Source organism: Lagopus muta, chromosome 4 (assembly GCF_023343835.1).
Source record: "Lagopus muta isolate bLagMut1 chromosome 4, bLagMut1 primary, whole genome shotgun sequence".
Taxonomy (NCBI): Eukaryota; Metazoa; Chordata; class Aves; order Galliformes; family Phasianidae; genus Lagopus; species Lagopus muta.
In genome coordinates this window covers 15,475,445-15,501,596 of record NC_064436.1, presented here as the reverse complement: position 1 = coordinate 15,501,596, position 26,152 = coordinate 15,475,445, and the positions used below count along the sequence as shown (strand labels likewise).

The following is a 26,152-nucleotide window of genomic DNA, read 5'->3' as shown; positions in this document are numbered from 1 at the left end:
GCATCACAGAGGGGGAGCTGAACACCTCTCTGTGCCTGGCGAATCCAGACAAGGAGATGCAGCAGCTGGGCCAGCACCCTGCATGGCGAAAATAGATGGGAACACTGTGGAGGAAGATAAAATAGCCTTAAGGTTTTAACAGCTATGGCCTCTTACTTTAAACTTCACCAAAAAAACTGTTTGGACATAATGCTGTGAGGCAAACGAGTGGACAGGAGTGTAATTATTAGTTATTAGGACAGGAGTGTATTATTAGTAATAATGCTTTCAGCAAACAGACTCACGTTGGCACTGTCTGAGACATTTTCAAGATACACCATTTCATTTTAAAGAGGTATTGCGGAAAACAAAAACAAACAAAAAAACCCCCCTAAGCCATAGGACTGACAGCTGGGAGCACCTCTGATACAGAAATAGAACTCAGCTCCTCAAATTCACACAGAAGAGAGGAGCTCTTGCTCATTTCCTGGATTTGTGTTTTCTTCATGACTGTTTATCTGTGCTACTTCTCAGGGGCTAGCATAGGCATCCTGTCAGCTCTTTTCAAGCTTTGTGACTCTACCCTAACAAATTTCAAAGCCTATTTTGCCCTCCCTGTTAGTTCCGCAAAAAAGAGAAAGCAACTGGTCTAGTCTTCCTAACTGGACATCAATTGGACCATTCTATTCCTTTGAACACTGGAGCGTGACAATGCCACCACAGCACACTGAGCTAATCTTCCTTTCCTGCTCTCTTATTTCTGGACTTAATGTAATTTTCATCTTTGAAAGTAGCCAGAGACATCTTTAGTCTCCCTCTTAATCACTTCAGTGGAGAAACTGCACAGGTAACTGCATCACAGCCTGCCTTGCAAGCTTCAGCCCACAGCAAAGAGTCAGGCTGTGCAAGATGACTGGGAAGGTACTTCATTAACATTAAGGTGTGAAAAGCAACGCACAGCTCACCAAGAGCTCTGTTTTTGTCCAAGCAGCACCACCAGAAAAATCATGGCTCAAAAATGCAGCAAACAGAAGGGAGTCTTTGTCTTTGAATGAAGATGACAGAAGAGAACAGTTTTGCAGGTGTGCCACGGGTGCTTTAAAGCAGAACTAGAATGGAAAAATAAAAAGCTCCAAGATGAATCACTTGTGCTAGCCTGGAAAAGGGAAAGAACAAGTCTCAAAACCAGTGTGCTGCTTGCTTTTATATATATATATACACATAAATAGAAAAGGAACCTCCTACTGGTGTTGAGCATCTCTTTACACAGGATTGACACGTACCATGTTCAAAGTGCCTGCTTCATAAAAGAGCACTCTCTAAAAAGCCAGTGCACTATACAGAAGGATAAATGCTACACTTACAGAAGTTAATTTCTCCTGCTTTCCCAAGCAGACGTAATCTGTTCAGATTTCCACCAACAAAGCCTCTGTTCATCTGTTGGTGTGCCCAGATCCAGCAGCCTCTGCTCCAATCCTGATACATCAGGTAAGACAGCAGCTCATGCGCAGGCAGCAGCAAACTGTTGGCAGGTATCACACTCACCTGCTTTATCTTTGATCCTAACCTCAGAAGAGCTGAGGAACAGCCCCTCTGCTGCAGTACTGTGAAAACAATATCAGCATTGACTGACTTTGGTTCAGTATGTAAAAATAAGTTATCAAGAGAACATAATTTGGCTACATTCCATGTTAGGCAGTCTGTACTGCAACTGACATCAGGCATCTACAGCAAGCTTTCTTTTAAGGTGGTTTTCTACCTCCCCCGAACAAGAATGATAAAAGATGACAATGTTAGCCCAGAACAATAATTCATTGAGAAGACTAAAACACAACAGAGACTCCTTTACCTCTTTGAAAAAGAAAACATAAGTATGAACTCACACATTCTTTAAGGAAGAAACACTGGAAACCAGCACTGTAAGTTTATTACTTAAAAAAAAAAAATAAAATAAAAGAAAAAAGTTGCAGTATTACACTGTCAATTTATTTCCCCTATCCATGAGTAGAATTGTGCAACACTGGTGCATCCACTACAGTGAGGAGAAATTGCCTGTGTAACAGAGGTGCATCCGCTACAGTGAGGAGGAATAGCTGAGGGCAATTTCTGATGAGCATTGCGAAGCAGCAGCTGCAGTGCACCCCTGCAGCCTGCCTGGAGTTCTGGAGAGGGCTTGTTCTGAGTCAGAGCCTCAGGTACCATCAGTTCGGTAAAGCTCAACTCCATAGCAAGGCAGGAACAAACAAACTGTGGGTGTATTTGACTGTAAAAAAAACTTGCCTGCAGTGATTTTAGGAATAGGTTTCCCTGCCATAGGTACAACAATGCTGTATTCAATTCTATGAAAAAGCTCCTCTTAAGTAATTCCAGGTAACACCCATTAAGCAATGTAAAAGCAGAGTTAAGCACTGAACAGGAACTCCTGTATTTCATGCTGAGCACCATTTATCACTCTATGCCAAGAGGCAATTTGAGCGAACCTTTTATTTGAAGACACATTTCCAATTAGCTAATTAAATTAAACTCTAAATTTAGTAGTTCAAACTTGCTCTTAAACTGATCTGCTCCATCTCGGCAGTCACTGGGATGAAGGAAACACATCACTATACAGAGTCAGTCTTCCTGCAAGCAGTCGCTGAGTCTGCGTGGCAAAAAGCCTGTAGAAAAACGTCTGTTTGCTTCAAAATTCAGCCAGTCACTGTTGGCCAGAAGTGACATCAGAGTAATCTTTCAAGACTCCAGCCAAATGGTCATTGTGAGTCTTAAATCGACGTTTCTTCTGAGAAGTGGGTTTCTTCCTCTGAGCAGGAGCCTAAATGAAGAAATAAACGGTAGTCAGAAGATCTGCCTTCCAGCTGCAACATCTGACCTGACGTGAGACACTGTGCTGCTCGCAGCCACTGCCTCACTCCAAAGGAGAGCTGTGCTTGAACAGCTGAACTGGGGGTAGGCAGGAGGCGAGGGGTCTTTATTTATGCAGGAAGCAACTGTATTCAATTCGAATCTTGGTGGGGAATTAGCACTGGGGATGCAGCAGAGCTTCCTGGTATCTTGTGTGCTGAAGGAGAGCTGGCATTTGTTTAAAAGTGGGATCCCTGAACGTTCCGAGGCAACTACAGAAGTAGTTAGATAGCCCACAGCCACAACGATGTGCTCAAAGACACATCTAGAATATGCAGAACACAAGAGAAGTGCCTACATTACAGCAGGTGTTCTAGCATCCACTGTAGCAACGGCAGAAACCAGGAACAGATCCTGTGTGGAAGGGCTTTGTGAAAGCCAGTTTGAAGCCAGGTGCACAACAGAAAAGAGATGGTATGCCACATACAGTAAGTGTAAAAAGAAAAAAACAACAGATTTGTTACAAGCCAGGAAGAAAGCATCTTTGGAGATCTTGATGCCATTTTGGCCTGCCAGTAAAGCATGAGCATATTGCACTCTGTATGGGGAACAGCCTAAGAGCAGTGGGAGGTAGGTTACACAATTCGTATCAACATTTCAAGGCCGTTCAGCAGAAAAGAAAAAGGGAAGAGAAAACCTTCTCCCAGAAGAGCTGCCATTGTTTTGCTCCTAACGTACTGTACAGCTTTAAGCAGAAGCTTCCACTTTGGAGTTCTCAGGGATTTTTGGCATTTGCCCGCTTCTTGATGTTTCTGGGATTACGCTGGCTGAAACAAGTTATAAAAACACTGGCTGCTGGCTTCAGCATTGTTTTTTTACAGCTTCTTAAAATTGGTTGCATTTCCTTGAGCTACAGAAGGCAGCTGCGCATAGGCTCAGCAACATATTTTGGAATTAACATCACAGGGTCAGCGGGGGGGGGATTTCTCAGAAAGATCTGCAATTTGTATCTCTTACTATTTTCCTCGGTCCAGCTTCTCGCATGGAAGAAATACCCTGTCGTTTCAGGTACTCTTCAACTTTGTCTTCATCTATAGAATCCATGGGAATGCTTCTCCACAGTTTCCGAAACTCTGAAACACCAAACAAACCCTCGTTTCACAACTCGGTGAACAAACCCTAGGCAAAGCCCTTGCACGAAAGGAAAGATGAAACAGATCTGAGTTCAGACACTGAAGTACTCCGATACGCCAGCCTGCAATGCAGTTATTGCTGCCAGCAGGCACCCAATTAGTGCAGCCTTTACCCACTCTTAAAGTCGGATGCACTTCCAAAAGCAGCCAACAACAAAAGCCACCAACAATTCATGGAAAAAGATGAGCTGATTCACATCTGCATTAAGTGCACCCCAGCATCCCAGCTTCAGGGGCACCCACAGGCAAAATGTGTGCGTTTAATGGTAATTTTCCACACGGCATCCACCCTTCTGCCTAGCGCCTTGTAGCACAGCAGACTGTTAGTGTGTTTTATAAGCCTCAGTTCAAACCTGGTCCTGGTGAAAGGCAATAACTAACCATAAATGGCAACTTCATTTACACAACTTCTGCTGCCATTGTCATGGGAGACTTCCCATCTCATAGTCCAATTTACTGAAGATTGAAGACATTTAACTTCAGTGGTAGTAAGCTCCTTTATCACTGTAATCTAATACAAACCATGCTTTACGGATAATAAATTACTAGAATTCCTCTGATGATAAAAAGAAGAGAGATACCTTAAAAACCACAGCAGCAAGAAAAAAGGCAGAGGCAGTAAGTCTTAATTAGAGCAGCTGCCATCTGCCTGAGCACTTTCTGCCTCATGTAAAGTTTCACAGAGCCTCTGGAATGCCTTCTCCCGGCAGCGGCTGGTACAGTTCTACCTCCCTTCATTCCCCAGGCAGTCAGTTAGATATATCCTGTCAGCAGGTTTGGCTAACAATCTATAAATAAAACACGAGGCGCACATAGCAACGCAAGACTAAATTTTTCCCTTTATTTCCAGATAAATTTAGTATACAGTTGTCAAAACAACCACAACTTCTGCATGCGTAATAAGCTGTCCTATGCAGCAGGCGATGAAACACTCCGGTGACAATCTGCTGCGAACACACCGGCTCTGGGCACACTGCAACCAAATGGTCCCGTTCAGAGCCATAAAGAACAGAATTCCATCCTTCACTTGGACCGTTCCCTTCCTAATGCATCTTGTTTTTCTAAGAATGGGCATGCCTTAAGTCTCAGCTCCTTCTTTTTCTTTTCATTGCCAACAGTAAAGGGCTGTTCGAGCTTCTCCAGAAACAAAAGAAAGGAATTTTGCCAGGGAAGAGCAGCAAATGTTCATTTTTGGTAACGCAGTGCTTTTGAGAACTGAATCCTGTCAGAGTGCCACTTTTGGTTACAAGGAGATAGTGCTTAGCCCACTGCTCGTGTTCAGGCTGTACAGCATGACAGAGCCATTGAGACATGAACTTTCAGATAACGTAACGCAAGGAGTGGCACTGTAGCCAAAGCATTCTCTGTCCGCTCATCCATTTTTGGTGCAACTCCTGGCTTTAGGGGTATCTTGCAGTGCCTGCTCTCACAGCTCGTCTCTCACCTCATCCTGTTGCAGCAGGTGGACAGGCTGTGTTAAGATCAAAGCCAAACACACGCAGGACATTTCTCAGCAATAAGCACTCAGCCTTCTCAGCAATAAGCCTTAAAGGCTGCAGCCCAAGCAAGGGTCCTAGTGCATCCCTCAGGCTAAGCAGGGCATGCTCCTTCAGGCCCTTTCCTTTTTCCTTGTCCTGAGCACCCAAGTGGGACTCAGCAGGACACTCAGACCCGCTGGTGGCTGGAAATAAGGATCACATGATGGCTGTGCAAATTCACTATCACACTTCTGAAAGAAACCATATTCCAAACCATCGTTTCTGCAATTCATGCATGAAGTGAGAAGAGTGCATATAAACACATAAATATTAAACAGATTCCAGGCAGAGATGCTTTCAGGCCATGCTGCACTCTGCTGCCTTTAGCTGTGCACAGACGAGCCCTGTGAGAGATGCAGGCAGTTCTCTTAAGATGTGACAGGCAAGTGTATGCTGGGTGATGGCATCAAGAGAATTGGTCACTATTCACTTCTAAAAAACAGTGGTCTTTTTCTTACCATGTTCTGCTGCACACACAAGTGACCTGTCTCCTTGTTAGAGTACACGATACATGGAAAAATGCTCTGGTGCAAAAAAAACCCCACCAAGCTGAGGATAGGTACTTAAGGTTAACTAGCTTACATTCTTCTGGAGAACAGAAGTGAAAAATTAAACACTAGAAAATAAATGGTCAGCTCTTGAAGGATTAACAACAACAGAAGTGCAGACTACAGTTAATATCTAACCACAGCATTTTGCATTTCTTGTAATGCAGTGTTATACCATCATTACAGCTTCACAATCACCTTTTAAACTTGGTTAAGAAATATGAATTAACAGTCACCAAGAACCAATACCGCAACGCTAAAATGGGCTTTAAGTACAGATAGTTTAATTCACTAATTGGCCCCAACAGAATCACCTCACTGCATTTAGCCATTCTTTTTAAATACTCCTCCATCAATCAGGCAGCTTTCAGCACTGTAGCTTTGACTGCAGTAACTGCAATAGAGCTTCCGTGGTGAAGTTCCATAGACAGGATTAAAATACCTTAGTGCCCAGGAAAGTGAGAAATGACAATAAAACTGTCCCCTGGCAATATTCTGTGTTAAAGGGTTGGCTCAGCATAAAGGTGGGGATGCATTCACATGGTTGTGCATGCTTGTGGTTTGTATTCAGGGTTCCATCTAAAAAGCGAAGAAATACATCTATCACCACATCACAAAACCGATTCTGTGTCACACCAGATACTGAACTAAATGCAGGAAATGAAGAGAGGGAGCAGCTGGCCGGCTGGCAGTGAACCATTTCCATATTACCTGTCAGATTTATTCAAAGTCTCCAAGGACTATGCCCCTATCAGCTACTGAAAGTTTAGACCTTGGGAATACACTGTGAACTGCTGTAACATCCCCTCTGAAACATGAGAGCCTATGTGAAAAGCTGGCAATAACCACCACTCTCAAGAAATAACCACCCACATTTCAGCCAACTCCAGGCCTAAAATCCATACCCTTAACCCATGACAGGATGTGATTTCTCCAGCTGCTTGAAGAAGAAATTGAAACACAGTCACCCTGGACTTTCTTGTAGTTCTTAGCAAAAAAGAGGGGCACTACTTGTAGTAGTTCATGAGAGGGGCCAGTGACAAGGAACTGGTCTACAGAGACCTGCTGTGGAGAGCAGGAAGGGGACTGTTGAAGCAGAAAGCTCACTGCACACCGGTCTGCTCCAGCCAGGCACAGAGCACAGGTTCAGATGCATGCATTCCTGCAGCACACAAAACCATAGCAATCCTGAAGTACACTGTATTTTCCCTCCCTATGTCCTGTAAACTGCTGAGTGATCTTTATGCCAACGGAGCATGATGGAGGTGGTATATTCTTCATTCAGAGTCAGAAAACTACTTTACAGCTAAGCCAGAACAAGTAACAGCTATGGAAAGCAAAGGCTGTTCAGCAGTCAAGAAGGAAGGCTGCACCTGACCTCAGCAGGCTGCCAACTCCTGTCACTTAGGTTGCTATGACAAGATAGAGCTGGGAAAAAATCCCCTGGAAAGAAATTTCCAAAGAGTTTCTGACCAAAGCAACACGGGCTGTGAAGCCTAAGGGAGATCAGTATGTTTTCAGCAGAGGACTCGTACGTCCTGATGGCAGTGCAGATCTTCACCAAAACAGGCAGCGAGCTGTGACTGCAGCACCCTCAGTGAACAAATCCTGATGCATGCAGCATCTTGCAACTTGATCACTGAAATATTTCAACTCAGAGGCTTGGCAGAACTAGCACAACTCGCAGGCTGCTCCCCTGCTTCTCCAGATCAAGAAGGAAGGAATGAAGCTGACCTAAAGGCCACTTCAGTATTTGCTAGCATCTCTAGCATCAAAGTGTCTGCAGGCACAAACTTAAAACAATGAACCTGGACCAGCAGGAAAAATACACAAAGCAGAACAGAGGGCAGCACAACAGAAGTTTTGTAAATGGCTTTCCTCTGTGAAATACCTGAGGGGTAAGGATGTTTCCGCAGATTTATTGCCTGGGGTGCCTCAAATACAAAAGCAATTTTCACCATCATTCCCTGAGCTACTATAACCTAACATGCTCTCCTTCTATAAATGCTTACATTTGGGATACAGTGTCATGGGTAAGTAGCTGCACGGTGGCTTCCTGCAGCTTACCCTGCAGCTCTGATTGTCTTGCCCGCTCTTGCAAAAAGGTTGAGATGGCTTCTGGAGATAAACTTCTGTATCATACTGGTAATAAAATCTGTCAGAGATTAAAAACAGCTTAAGAGTCTCCACTGAGCTGAGCTAAAACCTGAGTACAGGACAAGAACAGACGACAACATTTCTGCAGAGAGGGCAGAAGGAAAGAAATGAAGAGCAGTAGGGAACGTAAAGTCCTGCTCTGTAACAGTTCTACATTTAAACCAGAAAGAAAAGGTGCCCGATTTTAACTTGGTGCTGTGCCTGGACCATCTTGGAATTCAAGGCCAAAACCATAAGTCATCAACTGATCCTGAGCAATTTTTATACTGTGAAATTTAATAGGCTTCTGCTACTCTTTAAAATCTCTTCAAAGGTGCTTAGGAAGAATATTAAACATCTGCATAATCAAATATCCACATTTCTAGGCATTACAGTATTTCCTATGTTGCCTTCAGAGGTGAAAGACATCAATTCTAACAGTGAAGCAATTGGAATGGCCTTTCAGCATTCAGGCCCCCAGTGAAAGCTTGCTTCACATGCAAAGTGCTTAGCCCCAGCACAAAAAGGCAGTGCTTGCCTTGGCTGAAGCACCTGAAATTTAGCCTGGCTTTTATAAACCCTTTCAGCTACACATTAGTGACGGAAGATTAATTAGTCAGGAAGTGAAGAAGGAACACATGCAATCTGAACCTTCTTTGGCTAATCACATAAGAGGAAGAACAAAAGCCATTCCTCACTACACATACCTTCCCCAGTACCCTGGAGATAACGATATAGGGTACTGCACCGCTGCTGAAGTACATTGGGGCTTGTTTTCAAAAGAGGAGAAAGAAAAGCTTGTTCAGCCACCAAAACAACTGCAGTCAGGGCAAACGCAGGCACTGCCAGACAGTTCGTTCCCTTGCTTTAGGCAGCAACCTCCAAACTACCCCACGCTCCTCTCTCTCTACACTGACTGCTGATGGAGCTCAGACAGCAATGGAAGAGGATCATGGAGGACAATAACACGAGCCAACATATGTTCAGAACTGGAGTGTCATGCAGCAAAACCGCGCTCTGAGGAGTGCAAAGCCCTTACTTCTAAGGATAAGCATTAAACTAGAAACATATTTTGAACTATCATCAGTTGCTAGATCAAAGAATCTGAGAACTCTTCAAGGCTTATTTGCAGCCTTCTAAAAAACTTAGTTTTAATGTTGCTGGAGATAACGAGCTGAAATAGCACAGCTAACGCAAGGAACGTGTCATAGCTGATCCTGTACGCAGATGATTCTGCCAAGGACTCCCCAAGAGACGTGCTTCCAGGGCTCTGGAAACAATCTCAAAGCAAGACTGCTCAGGAAGGATGGGTTTTTCTCATCTCAGGATAACATGCTTGGAAAAAGGACCTATTCCAGCTGCAACAACAAAGTTAACCCACTCAGGAACGTTTTAAGAGTTGTGGCATATGCAGGCAGATCACAAATCTCACAAAAGAGAGAATATTCTGCCTCGTGTCTCAGAACAAAGCATTATCTTCTGCATGACCAAAAAAACCCGAAAAAGCACAAAAGCACAACAAAAAAATCCCTCTCTGCTCAGATGGGAACATGCTGCCACCTGCGGATGAAAGCAAGCAAGGCCACCTTGAACTACAAACACTGCATGCTCGTGGTCCCCTCATCACAGACATGAGGGGCTTTCATGCCTTTCTCATTGGGAGACTGAGCCAACTGGCTTAAACATTTTATGTTTTCTATTGCTGTTTTTGTGTTTTGTTTTGCTGTTTTTTTTTTTTTTAACAAAACATTTTCCCTTATTTTATAGCAAAGGTCTGCACTGCTTGCTCATAACTACCAATCAGTACTGCATGTGCTAGAATATATGAAGACTGTATATGAACAGCCTTGGATTTCTACTGGCTCCCTGACAGAGCTGGTAGATTTCTTCAGAACTTCTCAATAAAATGGACCCTTTGATTCAATTTCACAATCAGTTCAGGAGTTATCATAAACTGAAAGCAACAGAATAGAGATTCTGCTAACTCTTTTAGAATGGCTGGGTGCCAATTACAGAATCACAGAGTGGCCAGGGTTGGAAGGGACCGCAAGGATCATGAATCTCCAACCCCCTAATACAGGCAGGGCCACCAACCTCCCCATTTAATACTAGACCAGGCTGCCCAGGGCCCCGTCCAATCTGGCCTGGAACACTTCCAGGGGGTGGGGCATCCACAACCAATTATCTGGAAAAGAAATAATCAGCAATTGGGACTGAAATATAACCAGTAGCTGCTAAAAAAACTTAAAACTTGACTGCAAGAGAGCTGATTTCTAAAGGTCTTGGCAAAGTTAAGAATCCTAAAAGCCATGGGCTGATGGACTGAAGAAACACAATCTGAACAGGCTGGCAGCATTAATACTAAACTTGTAGACATTTGGGAAGTTACAAATTCCCCAATAAAGGCTGACAGGCTTATGATCATTCATTTCACACACTGTTAGGATGCCCACCATAAAGAGACAAAGAAATTACAGTTGTATGGGGCTGCTGAATCACAGCCTGCACCTCTGATTGATCATCTAAGGCAAGCAATGAGTCAGCCACGGGAGCACAGGTGAAGGCAATTCACCTGTGCTGCAGGAAGGAGTGGAGCCTGGCTGCACCTCTCCTAGACCTATTTAAGAGCTGGCTACCAGTAGGGAAGGATCTCTTCTGGGGATCTACTCTGCCAGAGTTTCCTACATGTGCCCAGGAGAGGGTGAGTGTCTTTTTCTGCTCTAGTAGAATAATTACATAAGCTAAGCTCTCAAATGTACTATATCATCTGTATATTCACTGACTGTACAATAGCTGAAGATATTTAGAAACTATCTTTATATTTTTAAATGCTGTAGGTGACATCTACTAAATTATCTTTGTTGAATTAAGCTATTAACAGAGAGTACATCTGGTATGTAACAAAGAAGCTGCATGATTCTGTTTAAAATAAAGAGTTTCTCTGAGTTACTCAAAGAAAAAAGCACTTTACTGTTTTGTTTTATGGTCCTGCACATGCAGCAGTTAAAGGTCCAATTAAAATTTTTTGTTCTTTTACCATAATGTGATGCTTTAGAATATGATTTCATGTCAATGTTACAGAACAAGTGATCAACAGTAAGTATTCAGTATTCTCGAGTCATTTAAAATAAGGCCTTTTCCCAGGAAATGCCTTCTCCCTTCTGTACTTACAGATATCTGATATTGGCTCTGACATCATCACTGCAACACACCCTGACAGGCATAATTAATTTCTGCAGATACATATATATTATTGCATAACCTGGTCTCTTGCTGCATTCAGCCAATGGGCACACTGATTGCAGAGGACTTTACTATTCATTAGATTAAAAAAATACATGCTGAAGCTCTGGAGTTCCACTTCCAGCTCTAGGCAGCAGCACCACCCTGCACTCAGGTTGCCCTCCCAGTTGTAAACCACATCTTCCTAGTAGTTTTGCTCACATCTCCTCCCTGTCTGTTTGTTCCTTCTCTTCAACTTCTGGTTCCTCATTGCCTTTGCCAACAGAAGTACATGATTGGGAAAAAGCTGGGTAAAAAAGCAGCATGCAAACCAAGAAATTTAATTGTTCTTCATCTGCTTTTATGCAGGAAAATGTTAGATGTCATCTAAGCCACAGATGGGCAACTTTTCCTCTTGTCTGTTCTGCTATACTTGAATTGTTGGGTTCCTGGTGCCATGTACCAATGCATCCAATAGATGACAGAGGTTATTATCCCTGAACTTGTTTGCTAGTGTTGTTATCATCACGTTAATACATATCATTCTGCTGACAGAACCTAGATATACCAGTATTTTGTTATCACATTAAAAGACGTTCAATCGTCTACATTGAATTTAAACCATGAATACAGATGTAAATAAACACTTACCTTCGTCCACAGAGAAATGACAGCTCTTGTCATTGTAGTAAAGAAGTTGCCTCTTATCAGGGCGGGTAACAAAGAGAATTTGGTCCCCTAAAGCCTTGAAAAGAAATGCAAAAGAAAAAATCTCAAATCAGTTCTACTTTCAGAATAACAGACCCAGATCCTGTTCCACAAAGAGATCAATGAATCGGAGAGCAGCGAAGTAACAAGCAACAAAAAGAAGCATCGAAAGTGGACACCATCAATAAATGCACTAATAAAACGGAGAAGAGAGACCGAGGGCCAAGATCAAGGTATAAAAGCACAATTAAATGCCTTCAGTTGCAACATAATACATAAAGCACCTTTTGTGAGAAAGCTTTGACAGCTGTGCTTAGATGTCAGGTCAATTGTAAACGTAAAGGATGATACACAGGAAAAGGTACTAAATCAGACCTTGAGTCTCCAAATGAACAAAAAGAACTCTGAAAAAATTCTCTCATAGCTTTTACTTCCCCTTTGAGAACTTACCCAGAAGAGTTTTGCTGAAGCCCAGACAGGCATGACTCACCTTTATAGCTTTATGTGCATTGGGTAGCCCTTCCTCAATTTCTTCTAAAAAGATTCCTCCCAGCCCTTGCTGGTCATGCTTGTCCAGGAGCCTGAGCAGAGCCTTTTTATCTTTCAAGTTGTACTTGGGTTTGAAAGCAAACTTCCCGTCTATAACTTCTATTTTAGGATTGTTGACTAGAGCCTGTAACAGGAATATAAATTGCGAACCTTCAGAAAGAGAACAAACTAGTACTTCACGAGCTACAGTACGTCAGCCACGTGGTTATCACTGACAGTTTGGAGGTCTGAATTGGAAACAAACCTCAAGTCATTGGATCTCAGATCCAGCCTAGGCTTAACTCACAGTGACTTACAGCACAAAGCACCAAATGCTTAGCATCGTTCACTTGATGCCTTTGGGCAGGAAGGAGCTTCAAGTCTCAAAGGCGCATGTGTTCCTTTTTGAGAAAGGCATGACGATAAAAAAAAAAAGTGGAACACAAGAAAAAGTGTGCTTTGGTTGAACATAAAGTGCCAATAGACAACTTGGCAGTTCAAACTTGGGTAGTATGGATGTTACGAATGTGAAAGGCATTATCCTGGCATGAACAAAACACGAGTCAGTCTGCCCCAGCTACTGCCAATTGGCACCAGCAGCTGTAGCAGAAACTGAGAAGAGCAGACATGCTGCACAGTAGGATTTTACTTACGATGCTGCTTCAGAGTAAAGCTGACCAGAAACTCATGGACAACTGAAATGACTTAAGATCTGGTCCAAATCAGTTTTGCTGTGCATGCAGTATCATCACGGGTTACCAACTCAGTGATAATTTTATATGAGCTTTTTGGTTCAGTCTCAAAATTCTGATTTGTTATGGAAACAACCTGGAGCTACTCTTCAAAGCTTTCAGTGGAGCCAAATTTTCATAACAGCAGCATTGCCAGTTTTCTGTTCTCCAGAATATTAGTATTAATTAAAAACATCCTACTTTTACTACAGAGATCCCCCCAGTATGTATCAACAGCTTTTACTACTTTGTTGCAAGGATTCTAAGTACGATACCAGCAAAACGAGATCTTGATAAGGTATAAATACCAAATATAGGATTTTGTTGATTTACTAGTCTTGCAGTACCATGAAGACATTTGGATAGATAAAGCATAAAGATGAACACAGCAGCAAGTTGCAGTGACACTGTAAGAATGGAAACTAGCAATGAAGAAATTCACTTGACATACAACTTACTCTTAACTGTAGTAACAGTAATTGATCCTTAAAAATGTCAGAATAGCTTTCATTTCAGTAATTGCTATAGCAGGTGGCACAAGACAGAAACATGAAGCAATGCAGCTTTTCAGAAGCAGAACTTCAATATTTATAGTGTCTGCAATTAAATGTATAGTTGAGGTTCAATCCTTCAATCTCCAACCAAAAGCTTTTCTTTACCTCATTCATTAACCACTGCTTTTGTTTGAGTCCAATATCTAAATGCTGCGTTTCATCCAAAATCTCTTCTAGAGTTAAGGGATGTGTATCACCACGCTGGTGCCGAGTCTGGAAGAATAAAGAGGAGCAATCAGTGTTCTGTAGTTCTTTATTCAGCAGCTCAGTTACCAGAGAGTAGCGAAAACTGGCAGAAAGTGATGACAGAACAATTTCCGTAAAACCAAGAGCGACACAACACACGTAGCATATGAGCACCAACGTTAGGTCTTCGATGATGAGGAGAAAAATCAGTTTGTGTCAGCTGAGATAAATGACAGAATTATCTGTCAAGTGCCAAATGACAACTTATTTTGAAAAACAGCTCATGAATCCTGAAAGCTGATAGCATCTTCAAATTCCTATTTCTAATGCAAACAAAAACCATTCTCCTGGTTTTAAGTAGACCTGGAATAACTGGGATTCCAGAAATGAAGCAAATAATGGGCCCTTTGTTTACTGACAGCATTTTAAATTTAACAGCCTAGTTTCTTGAAATTCTTCCTCTTGCACAGTAAAGAAATCTTAAGGCCTGAAATATTCAACATCTTTTTGCTACCACAGAGAAAAATTAACTGAAGCATTTCCAAACATTATACTTTTACATGAAACCACCGTACCTTCATGTAATTCACTATTTTTGCAAGGACTCCAAACTTGTAGCCAGAGCTTCCTGAAAGGGCTTTCAAATTAAATGAGCCATTGCTGTGATCTAGGAAAGGAGAAAATAAACAAATAAACAATGCTTTCAACAACCCTTGTCAGAACCTAATTCTACGCCAACAATAGAAACACGTTTTGGGAGCAGTCACTCCCAATGGACTGTGTGTGTAAGTATGGGGATTCAGACACACAGCTACCTGCTGGCTCTAGAATGCTTCTGAGCAGAACTCAGTATCCATACAGATATTGGGACATGAGCTCTAAGAAAAGAGCAAGCAGCTGCAGCATTAAACTGCAGTATTACACCATAAAACTGGCACACTCAAAGTGATTTTCCCTACCGACTGCTCCATACTGCTGAGCCAGGAGCAGAAAGTTTCACTTATTTCAGTTAACACTCATCCAGTAAAGTAAGGTTGTACTTACTGTGCTGGGCTTGGGAGGGTGGTTTTGCTTTTTCTTCAGTTGTTTGAAAAGTAACCCTAGCAGAGAGTTTATCACAAAGAAATCATAAATTCAAGATCATCGATCAGTGTTGCACTGCTCACACAACCACTGCTGCTAAGCCTGCTTCTGCATTCAGGTACCACGAGGTCTGTTACAGCACAAAATTTGTTTCAACATTCTCATAAGGTTGAGTTAATGACACTGTATTAACTGCACAATGCAGTACATTAAATAGAAACATCCACAAACCGCTACCAGAAGCCAGGGGGCCAATACCAGCGTAATGTTGCTCAAACCTAACAATAATAGTTTTTCAGAACCGTAACTTCTCCAAAAAAGCAAAATTCCCCTCGTTGTCATCATGTTTGTGGATTTTTTTTTATTCTTTATTTTTAATCCACTGTAAATTTCAAAATCTGTACCTGCATCTGTTCCTATTGTTTCTGTAAAAAATGAGTGCAGGGACAGGAAAGAGCAATGGAAGTGCCTCAATTGCAGGAGAGGCTGCAGAACTGCTGAGTGAAGGCTTTGCCATGCTGGGCAACTGGAAGGCACACATGGGAGTGGCAACAAGGAGAGGAAGAGCTCAGGGACTCGTGCTCTGAGAAGTACTGCCAAATGCACCAGGTAGAAATGGTCACGTTCCCTGGGTTTAAGTTTAACTTAGTCCTTGCTAAGTTTCTCACGGGAAACTGCAAATTAAGCTTCCAAAATCGTTGTGGCTCAGCTAAATTCTGTTAATGTCTCTCCCCCTGCATCTCAGCTTACTTCTTAAGTTGATCTGTAAGTCACTAATGAAAGGCAACGCAAAGTGGGAACCTGGGGTTCAGTCAAATAAACCCGCTTTCAGTAATTACTGTAAAGACTGATACAGTAACTGGTGTCAATGTGGAGAGATGGTAAATCCAAACCCAAAACTCAATTGCAAATTCTGAAGCAATTCTATGACATTTTATTAGAAGCTTTACACAGTACCATTTTTACACATACCAATTCTAAAATTCACACAGGATAACCAGCAGAACTCTGGCTACGTAAGAACATTCTATCCTGGTTACTAAATTAAGAGAGAAACAGCAAAAGCCAGCCCTCCCTACAAACCCCGCCTATAAAGATTTTCCTCCACAGGATCTCATTTTGCACTCAAATAATTAATTGCTTTGCAGGAAGCGTTGTAAAATCATATGCATAATGAGAGATGGGCAGTGCCTAGAACAAAGATCAGGGCTGGGCTACAGCTAAGATGACTTACTGCATATTTGTTTTGCCAATTGACTCTCGAAGATTATCTCGTTCAATCTGCCTGCCTGCAGTCCCTGACAACGTCATTCTCTTGCTGCCAGGCTGGCCCTGCAGGGAGGAACACCCCAAACGTCACAGCCTGAGTCCCAGTGCAAAGCAGATAGCTCAGGGCCGCTGCCGTGCACCCCTTGGCTAACAAGGTCATCATGCACATCCCAAAAATGAGAGGAGTGGCTTTCTCAATCCGGGCAGTAAGAGTCATATTTGTGAATGATTTCCTGCTGGGGGTGAGGGGGAGATGGAAATGAGCATAAAGGAAGTTGTCAGCAGCACCGCACACCAGCCAATCGCAGCACAGCTCCATCTTAGCTGTGCCATAGGCTGCATTAAAACAGGGAACGGCACGGCGCCCGCTCAGCATCCTTACAGACAAGAGGTAGGTGCACATCATTTTATAATGCTGCCTTACGTTTGTCTTGATTGCTGCAAGAAAATATGCCTGTAACATACAAGCCTGCAAAAAGCCTCTTACAACAAGGACTGCTTTTCTCTAGGTTTAGCTGGATTTTATTCTGCTGAACTCGGGGTGCTTGCCTTGCACTGTCAGACACTTCTACCGTCTGCGTGCTCATGGCAAACTGATGACCACTCCATCTTAGAGAAAAGCTAACCCAGCAAGCCCAGATTCAGGAAACAAAATGGGTTTGATGCTTACTGGTGAGGCTGCTTGCTTTCTGCAGCCTCACTCTCGTTATAGATTGTATGTTTTCACAGAAATGACGTGGAAAGGATTTTCCTTATAAAGCAATCACTAAAGCTGAAATTTAACAAATGCATCTCACAAGTGGGTATTTTGAAACCTCATCAACTGCAGTAGCTGAAAGAAATGCGTGTTTGTGGGTATGCTAGAAACACGTTCCAGAAATCAGTATGTTAGAGTAGGAAGACAACCCCTTTGGGTATCATTGTCAGTACTGGAGCATTGGGTGCCACACAAAAAGGTGAGAATGCATCGAGATTTGTTAATGTATTTTGGGGGGTTTGTAAACCCCAAGATACCTATTTTGGCTTCTTAAACAGGACTTCCTCAGCACTGCTCTGAAACCATTTTTTTGCCAGTCATTTCCCTCTTTATAGAACCAAATTCATTAAATATTTAACTCACTAAATGTTGCAGGAGATGAACTGCATACAAATTGAACTGGCTTACAATATGAATTTAAATTGTGCCATTACAACAGAAGGAAACCCATGTGAGACCAGCCTATTTTTTGACAGCTTTCAAAGATGCTACCCTCATTAGTGCTGCACTAATTTGAATGGCTCGGCAATGGCTCCTCCAGCTTTGCACACTGGTAATTACAGTGAGCAGCAGCTGATGCCTACCTGCCCCAGCCCTACAGCCTCAACTGCAAAGTTAAAAGAGGAAACAGCGGGTGAGGTGCTGCAATTCCTCCAATAAATGCCTGTCACATGCTAGAGATAGGGCTCCCTCTCAACAGCAACGCTGATCTGTTTCAATTAGATCCAGTGAAGATGGAAAGATAAAGAGCCAAGTGTGTAACTGTTAAATGATTACAGCAAGATGTACGTCACAAGCTGACCTGGCTGCACCATCCTGGTTTTCATTAATACGCCTTTCTTTATCAATAATGACACAGAAATAATGGCAAGCAATTTAACTGAATTAAAGGAACCCATTTGAGTAGACACCATCTCAGTTCTCTTTTGCCACTTCTTGCTCTTTCAGACATTTTCAAGTTTTCACTTCCTCACCAGGCTGACTACAGAAGTATGTCTGTAAGGTTTGTTACAGCATTATCTACGTGCTCAGTTTAATGAACAAAACATTGACCCTTTATTTCGCAGTTTTAATTACTGAATTTACCATGTGTAGATTGCCAGGACTATTTTTCAATGAATGTAGGAAAATCCCCACTTTTTGCTTCATTCTGAAAGCAAAAATCTTTCATTTATTAAGACAGGGAAATATAACTCCAGGTTTCCACACCGTCAACACTTTCTTAGCTCTCCCCCCATCCACAATCCCATGTTTTCTACAGCACCTGAACAGACAGAAGTGTATTTTGGGAGCTGTCTGCTAACTGGCACACGCCGACCAAGGAGTCTACACACCAGGCAGGGGGCTGGCATCCCAGGTACTGCTCAGCCCCGCGCTGCACCCAAAAACTTGCTACCTTCTCAACAGAATACAGTCATCCGAGTCTATGTCCTTCTCCCACACTTGGTTTTAAACTGGTGGAAGGACTCAAAGATTAATACCTCATCTTCCAGTGGCTAAGCCAAATAAACACAAGTTAGTGTAGCTCTTTTGATATAAAGTCTTAAAGTAATAAAAATATATCTAAAGTACTATAAGATCCTTCTGTTTTGGGAGACAAAGCCAGGGAAAGAAAGAAACTGGGGAAAGGCTCCCAACTGTAAAGATGCTATTGCCAAACATCTAATCTGCTATAACGCAGAGAAATACAGAGACAGACAAAACTGCTTTTTGTTCTAGATAAACTGCAGCAATTACTGAGACACTGCTTACTTTCACATTTCCTAGCAATGGCCTTTCTGAAACAGACCATCTTTACAGCAATATGACTCATGCCAAAGGCGCATCTGCTGAAGCCAGCTTCTCACTTTCTTCCTCCCACACTGCAGTCTTGCCTCCTGTTGGTACAAACAGGCAGCACTGGATAAGGGATGAGTTAAGTGGAGAAGGTGACTGAAAACAAGGCGGCAGATCTCAGAAGGGGTTGGGCTGGGTGTTCCTTCCACCTGAACACAGCACAGATGTTTGTGTGATCCAACTGCTGGCTCCACAGAGGCTTCAATGACCTTTAGGGGTCCCTTCCAGCTCGGGATATTCTGCGATTCTATGGAACATACTCAGAATTAGAGGCAGCTGAATGAGGCAGCTACATTTCTCAAGCTGAAATTTCATATCAGCAGAAAGAACAAATGAGGAACACCTCAGGAAATATTGTGGGGGTTTTTTTGTTTTGTTTTTGTTTGTTTGTTTGTTTAGGTTGGGAAGGTTTTGTAGTGTTAACAAGTCAGTACTAATAGGCAAATCCAGAATAAGAAGTTTTCAGAAACCAGGATTGTTTTTGTGAATGTGAAGAACAATGAAAAGCTGAGCTTCGTTCTTTGGAACAATCCTCCAAGACAGTTACAGTTTACACTTTTTTTAAAAAAGGATTTATTGGATGTCAATAGAGGAAAAAAGCACACAAAAAAGCACGCAAACTCAAATGACAATGAGAAAGTTCTAAGCACTGCTTTCAAATCTACAAGTCAACAGTAAGGACACAGGCTGTTGAAACCCCTGTACACCCAGAAAACAGTAACCTTCTTGTCTTCACATGTACTTGTAAAATGAACTGCTAAAGTCTGGAATAACTGATGCTGCTTCATACATCAGGGAACAGTAATCAGCATTCCAGACAAACTGCCAAGTTGCACCTTTTGGTTTGATACTTTGAGAGCAAGTATGTGTATTCAGCATTGTATTTTTGTAGGAGGTGCAAGAACAGTCTGAGATAAAGTTTTTCTAATTTAGGATTAAAAAAAAAACAACAAAACACAACATGTTCTTGATAACAGAATCCTCAACAGCTTTGTTTTTCTGTTTCAGCCCCCAGATCTGTGACAGGGAATACACTAAGACAACTCTTCAAGGATGGCAACTCTCAACGCCACTCACTGGAACGAGACAACATCTATTTACCAGTACTTGGGCTTTCAAGTGCAAAAAATCTACCCTTTTCACGATAACTGGAACACTGCCTGCTTTGTTATTCTGATCATATTCATCTTTACTGTAGTTTCTCTGGTGGTGCTGGCTTTCCTCTATGAAATGCTAGACTGCTGCTGCTGTGTGAAAAACAAAACTGTGAAAGACCTGGAGAATGAACCCAACCCTGTTAGAGCAATGCTGAACAGCTTCAGAAAGCGTGAAACTGAGGTGGTTTAAGAAAGGCTGATCATCAGCACGTGGAGACCATGTAACACCTTGAACAAACCACTTGTACCTTATGGACGAATGAGTTACATGCTTTTTTGGGGGGGTTTTTTTTGGTTTTTTTTTTTTTTTTTGGACTTAAATAGAATGATAACTGCTACGCCTGCATCTCCAGCTGTGAACTTGAACAGTTGGCTTTCTGGGCACTTAGCTGAAGGATGATCTGTTCCGTTGTTATGGGGGAAGAAAAGTTGTTTGTTTTTAAATCATTTTTTGTTGTTCATATTGAGTTACTAGAGTAGATGTTTGACTGCCTGAACAAACGGTGTTGCTGAACGTGAACAAAACTATGTTGCTTAGCCAGAGAAAACACTTAGAAAGATGCTCAACAATCCAATTCTACAGAGCACAATGATAGAGCACTGTTCTCTCACTGTGGTGAATCACACAGGGACAAGACAGACATAAAGGATTAAGGAAAAACAGATGAAAGACAATGATTTAAAGGCAAGAGATGCCATGAGAGCCTTGTGTGAATTTTTGCCTTCAGCAGTTGTTCTTACTACGGGTTCACCACTTAAAGAAAATAGGTGGTGGGAGGGAAGCAAGCCAGGATGAAATCCATCCTTAAAATAGCCTTTTCTAACCTCCTACAATATAATTTGACCTCTTCTTCCTCCTTTCTCCCATTCCAGAGAACCACATTCCCCTTACTTCATTTTCAACCTGTTTAATGTCTTTTGAGTCGAGTCATGACTACTGCACTACCTTAAGACTATCTTACTGCTTCCACAAAAGCACACTCAAGTGGGATCATGGTCTAGAAGAAGCAGGGTCATCTTTCTGTCCCAAGGCTGCTGCCTCCGTGCCAACTATGACACTACAGGGAATCCAACATATTGATGATCTTATTCCTATCTCATCTTCTCAAAGCTGAACTACAGCTGACAGAGTTCTTGCCAAAACACAAGCTGACAGACTGCAATCTTCCCAGAGCAGTGACAATAATTTCTCCCAGCCAGCACACAGTTTCCAGGTGTTGATATGCTTCACAAAGGAGGCTGCATCATGATAAGCCTAGCATAAGAGACAGTGGAATGGATGCACAGCAAGACGCGACTTTGTTTTGCACAACTGAACTTCAGCCCACTTCATCAGCCTGCAGATACATTCCAGAATTCACCCTCTCAGCTCTCTCACAAGCTGAACACATAAAACTTGGACTATCAGCTTTTACCTGTAACTTACCACATCATTCCTCTGTACTGTGTTGCATCTATAGGTTTTCAAACAGTAAAGTTTTGGTTTTACAAATTACAGCTGTAATAGCAACAATCAACAGCACAGCCTTCAGTACAGCCTGTTAAGTCTCTGTCTTGCTGCTGGACACAGAAAGGAACAGGCCAGCAGGAAACATCCCAACCAGACTGAAGCTACATGTGGGACAAGATAGTTAATTACATAAATAATGCTCTTCACATTAGAGAAGCAAAACCTACAAACGAGTAAGCTCCTGCTGCCTTATCCCCATCAGAAATACCTCAGTGCCATCAACACTACCTTTCATCTTTTTTTCTTTCTTTTTTTTTTTTTTTACTACACCAACTCCCACTCTCAGGGTTAGCATGCCTAAGCTCCAAAAGGTTTGGACACACACATACACCAAAAGGCTCATCAATTCAACTCATGCTCTTCCTGGTCAGTAAGACGGAATAAGACCCAGGCCACCACTACCCAAAAAATTCCAATGGTTCATCCAGAAAAGCCATCTCCTTCCATCTCTCTACACAGTTACTACCGTTAAGCCTTGCCAGCATGAGTCTAACATGCATAGAATGCTCTTAACTGAAGTTGACCTATAAGCACAACCAATGGAATCAAGCGTCCCAAGACACTTGAGGACACTTGTACAAGACAATTGAGGATGCAAAGCAGGACACGTGAAGATGATGTCACTGCTGCGTTCTGGACCAGGGAGACATCTCATTACCTTCTACTGTATTTCATAGTCAGTCCTCAGAGACTGGACAGGAGAAGGCAGCACGTGGGAAATAACACTAGCTTCTGTAACACTGGATTTGTGTTCTCACACCCTCCTGAGAAGCACACACAACATTAAGTCTTAGGACTCTCTCCAGCTACTCATGGGTTTATATAGGAGGCAGCAAACAAGGAACTGAGAAGAAACTCCTCTTGCACAGCTCCAGAGCCTCAGGAGAATTCTTTTCCTCACATAAAGCAAAGCTGTGGAATAAGCTTCCAGAGATTTCAGCTCTTGCTGACCAAGACCACCGAGACAAAGATTTCAAGGTAAAGACTTGCTACTGATCAATAAAAAGAAATGAAAAGATATGATCCTTCATGTTTATTTTCTCACTGCTACTCTGGAGTGAGTAAACAAGGCACTCTTCAACTTGCTTGTTTAAACAATTGTTTAATGCTTGTTTAAACAAAACAAAACTAGCTTGTTTAAACAATAGTTTTTAGGCAACAGTGACAACTGTTCTCATTGGAAATCTCACAAGGAATCTTCAGATGCAAGCTACGTTTAGCTGTGTGGTTCTTTCAGGATTAGCATGATCTCTATGCCCCACCTCCCCAAACAAGAGCTAAAGGCAAGTTCTCAGAGTCAGAATAAAAAAATGATGGGGGATTTGGAGGCTCTGCAGAACCAAAGGTTACTTGTGCTCACATACGTTTACTGGGACATTAATTATTATTTTTATGGTCACTACACAACAGAGTGAGGAATAATTCTCCTAGTTTTCACTTCTCTCAAGGTAAAGGGGGCTGGGAATTCTTCAACATCACTTTTTACTCCGTCTCCCCAAGATCTCTCTGTGCCATGCACATATCCTGACAGGTACCTAGGAATCTGACAATTCAAACAAAAACTGGGTTTTGAGGCACAGAACTTGGATCCTGCAGCATCACGGGGAAACTGGTGTCCATGGCTGCTTGACCCCTTCTGTCATTTGGCTTTCTGCACACCTGGTCTGAGCCAATTCCTAAGAAGGAGAGAAAAGCTGATTCCCTCTTCATTACTCTTCTTCAACCCTTGATGATTCTGCAGTAGTTCGTAAATACAGGGAAAAAAGGAGACTGTACTCACTTTGCATAAAAATATTATAAAAATCCTGAAAGCTGTCTGATATTGTATGAAACAAAGCCAGCACCATTAAAGATAAAGCATATCTCCTCACAGTCATACATTCTCACATTCAAAACCACCAAAAACCTACCCCACAAAACAAGAAATCACACTCTTTACTCAGTCGCTTGCTCACATAGCTACTCAAATCCTCCAGAACAATCACACATGAACTGTATGTCCATTGCTCCTTCCCTGTAAACCCCTCTCACTCAGGAGGTGCATACTAAGATATCTCATGGATTTTTTTCTGGAGGACAGCATGGCAAAAGTGGCAAATAGAAATCTCACCTCTTCTGATTTATTTTAAAATATCTGGCTGATAAAATCATTTGGTGTCTGTCCTTAAGGCTCTGAGAAACTGAAAATACACAAGCTCCCTATTCTTCCCTCACACAAGAGATGCTGTGCTCCTCCCATTACCCTTGGTATTTTAACTAGCGAGAGGAAGAGAAGGAATGGCCTCAAGTTGTGCCAGGGGAGGTTCAGCCTGGGTATTAGGAAAAGTTCTGCTAAGGAGTGGTTGGGCACTGCCCAGGGAGGTGGTGGAAATCACCGAGCCTGAACCTGTTCAAGAAACATGCAGAGGTGGCACTAAAGAGCATGGTTTAGTGGGCAGCATTGGTGGTAGGTGGATAGCTGAATTAGATAATTTCAGAGGTGTTTTCCAAACTTCTGTGATTTTTCTCTGCTGTTATTAGTTCCATTGTTTTGTTGTGGTTTTTTTTTTTTAAAGTTTAGAAGAGTTGCACATGACACTCAAAATGCAAGCATGCGATGCGTTTACACAATAGCATTATTTTGTATTTTAGTAATTCCTGATGTTTGCTCTTTACAGCACATCAGAGTACTACGTCAAGGTTTGCAGAGCTACTCATAATGACCCCAAGTTACCCACCCTAGAAAAGGAAACTGTAGAGAGTAGAGCACCATGTGCACATGAATTCTCTCTGTACCGCACTTCTCATTTGCTCTTACTAATCCTGGCAGTGCTCTTAAGAACTACTTTCTTAATTTTAAGAGGTATGCTGTCAGCTGTGCCACCACTGCAGGGAAACAATGGAATTCCCAACTAAGGCAGAAAACAACTCTATGGGACCCCTACTGTTCGTGAACAGAAATTAGCTCCCAGGTAAAAGGAGAACGGCTAACCATTATGCACCAGCCAGACATGACAGATAACAAGATTCATCTCACAGCAGTCTACGACTTTCAGCTGATAATCAGTTTTCAGCATCCTCTCACCAGCATTTACTGACATTCACCAAGCAAAATCCAGCTGCCTACAAAGTAATGTTTTGTCAGTAACAGTTCCTCCAACTGAATAACAGCAAGTCACTGAATGATGTCTGACCTTGCAGACAGAAGTATTCTTTCACATCATGCACTGTATTTCTTAGTAAAAAGAGACAATTTCAGAAAGACTACAGCTAGCAGAACTCCTGGACAAGCCATTTCATGCCAACAAACACACAAGCAGACAGTGGCAAACAGCAACCAACTGTTGAGCGGGGCACTGTTACCAACCTGAGCTCTGTTTTGAGCTCGATGGGCCACCCTGCTCTACCTTTACTTTCTTCTTTTTTGAGCTCGAGGATTCAGCAGATGACGCCGGCCGTTTCTCCACCGCAGGCGTGGAGAGGGCATGCTTTCGGAACAGCTCTCGCTCCCTCAGTAAGCTTGGATCCATAACTCTGTGCAGGAAACCAGAACAGAAAGGGGAATTAGAGGACCAGCGAGCTGCTTAAGGATACGGGTACGTTCTGAAGAAAATTCGTTGCCCGCATCCTTCTCTTTCTGAACGAACTCGATGGGACCGGCACCGAGACACAACGCGACGCTCCAGCAGCTCCGAGCCGGCCCCGAGCCTCCCGCACAACGAGAAGCAGCGGTGCGTGCCAGGACCCGACGCCCGCCCCCAGAGCCCCCTCACGAGCACACCGCCCGCAGCCCGCCGCGCACCGGCGCCCGGGCGAAGCGAGGCCAGGCAGGGCCCCGACGGGAGGCTGTCCTCCGTACCCGCACCGAAGCGGCTGCCTCCCTTGAGCACAAACCCCTCAAATCACGGGCCCGCCCGCGGCCTGACGAGCCCGGGCTCAGCCCTGCCCCAGCTCGGGGCCGCCGCCCGCTCCCCCCCCAAGCCCTGTCCCAGCCCCGTCCCGTCCCGGCCCAGCCCTGCCGCCTCACCCGCCCGCCAGCACCAGGCGCAGGCCGAGCCGCGCCGCACAGCTCCTATTGGGCAACGCCGCGCTCCCAGCGGCCCCCGCGCCGCCGCCTGCACCGCCCCGCAGTGGGCAGCGCCGGGTAACGCGCGACCGGTAAAGATGGCGGACGCAGGAGGAGCTGGAGGCTGCTGCCTCGGATTGGTTTAATGACGAATTTCACACAGTGAAAAAAAACACAGAATTGGTTTTCTGTTCAAATGCCTCTCCCAAGGGATTAAGAAAAAAGGATCAAGCATCACTGCTTCGTGTAAAAGAGCCACTGCTGTAATACACGCAACATTTGTACATGTCTTAGAAAACACTTCATACAAAACTAATCTTCAATTGAAGAT

The 26,152-nt window shown here is 43.1% G+C and overlaps 2 protein-coding genes and 1 long non-coding RNA gene across 6 annotated transcripts; 2 read left to right on the top strand and 1 right to left on the bottom strand.

The window, feature by feature from the left end:
* Positions 1-1,193: 1,193 nt before the first annotated feature.
* Positions 1,194-26,152, bottom strand: GTF2E2 (general transcription factor IIE subunit 2). Of its 4 annotated transcripts, none has more exons than XM_048941495.1 (8): positions 26,130-26,152; positions 25,123-25,289; positions 14,740-14,831; positions 14,084-14,191; positions 12,656-12,838; positions 12,109-12,202; positions 3,838-3,953; positions 1,194-2,791 (listed from the first exon to the last, which is right to left on the bottom strand). In XM_048941495.1, exons 2-8 carry the CDS (start codon positions 25,283-25,285, stop codon positions 2,675-2,677), a joined length of 873 nt encoding a protein of 290 aa, XP_048797452.1. In that variant the 5' UTR covers positions 25,286-25,289; positions 26,130-26,152; the 3' UTR covers positions 1,194-2,674. The 4 variants fall into 4 exon arrangements, with proteins under 4 accessions (XP_048797452.1, XP_048797450.1, XP_048797449.1 ...); XM_048941493.1 differs by lacking the exon at positions 26,130-26,152 and adding an exon at positions 25,615-25,737; XM_048941492.1 differs by lacking the exon at positions 26,130-26,152 and adding an exon at positions 25,558-25,686.
* LOC125691753 (uncharacterized) lies at positions 10,897-14,071 on the top strand. Its single transcript, XR_007376234.1, has 3 exons — positions 10,897-10,936; positions 12,252-12,398; positions 12,823-14,071. It is a non-coding gene; the product is annotated as an uncharacterized LOC125691753 (long non-coding RNA).
* SMIM18 (small integral membrane protein 18) lies at positions 15,254-25,093 on the top strand. Its single transcript, XM_048941496.1, has 2 exons — positions 15,254-16,907; positions 20,118-25,093. Exon 2 carries the CDS (start codon positions 20,163-20,165, stop codon positions 20,454-20,456), a length of 294 nt encoding a protein of 97 aa, XP_048797453.1. The 5' UTR covers positions 15,254-16,907; positions 20,118-20,162; the 3' UTR covers positions 20,457-25,093.

Excerpts from the sequence above, each read along its gene's own strand:
- SMIM18 (XM_048941496.1), top strand. The coding sequence starts at position 20,163 with ATGGCAACTCTCAACGCCACTCACTGGAACGAGACAACATCTATTTAC.
- GTF2E2 (XM_048941495.1), bottom strand. The coding sequence starts at position 25,285 with ATGGATCCAAGCTTACTGAGGGAGCGAGAGCTGTTCCGAAAGCATGCC. Across the intron at positions 14,832-25,122 it reads GAGCTCAAAACAGAGCTCAG|ATCACAGCAATGGCTCATTT; the intron begins GTTGGTAACAGT and ends CTCCTTTCCTAG. Across the intron at positions 12,839-14,083 it reads AGCAGTGGTTAATGAATGAG|GCTCTAGTCAACAATCCTAA; the intron begins GTAAAGAAAAGC and ends TTCCTGTTACAG.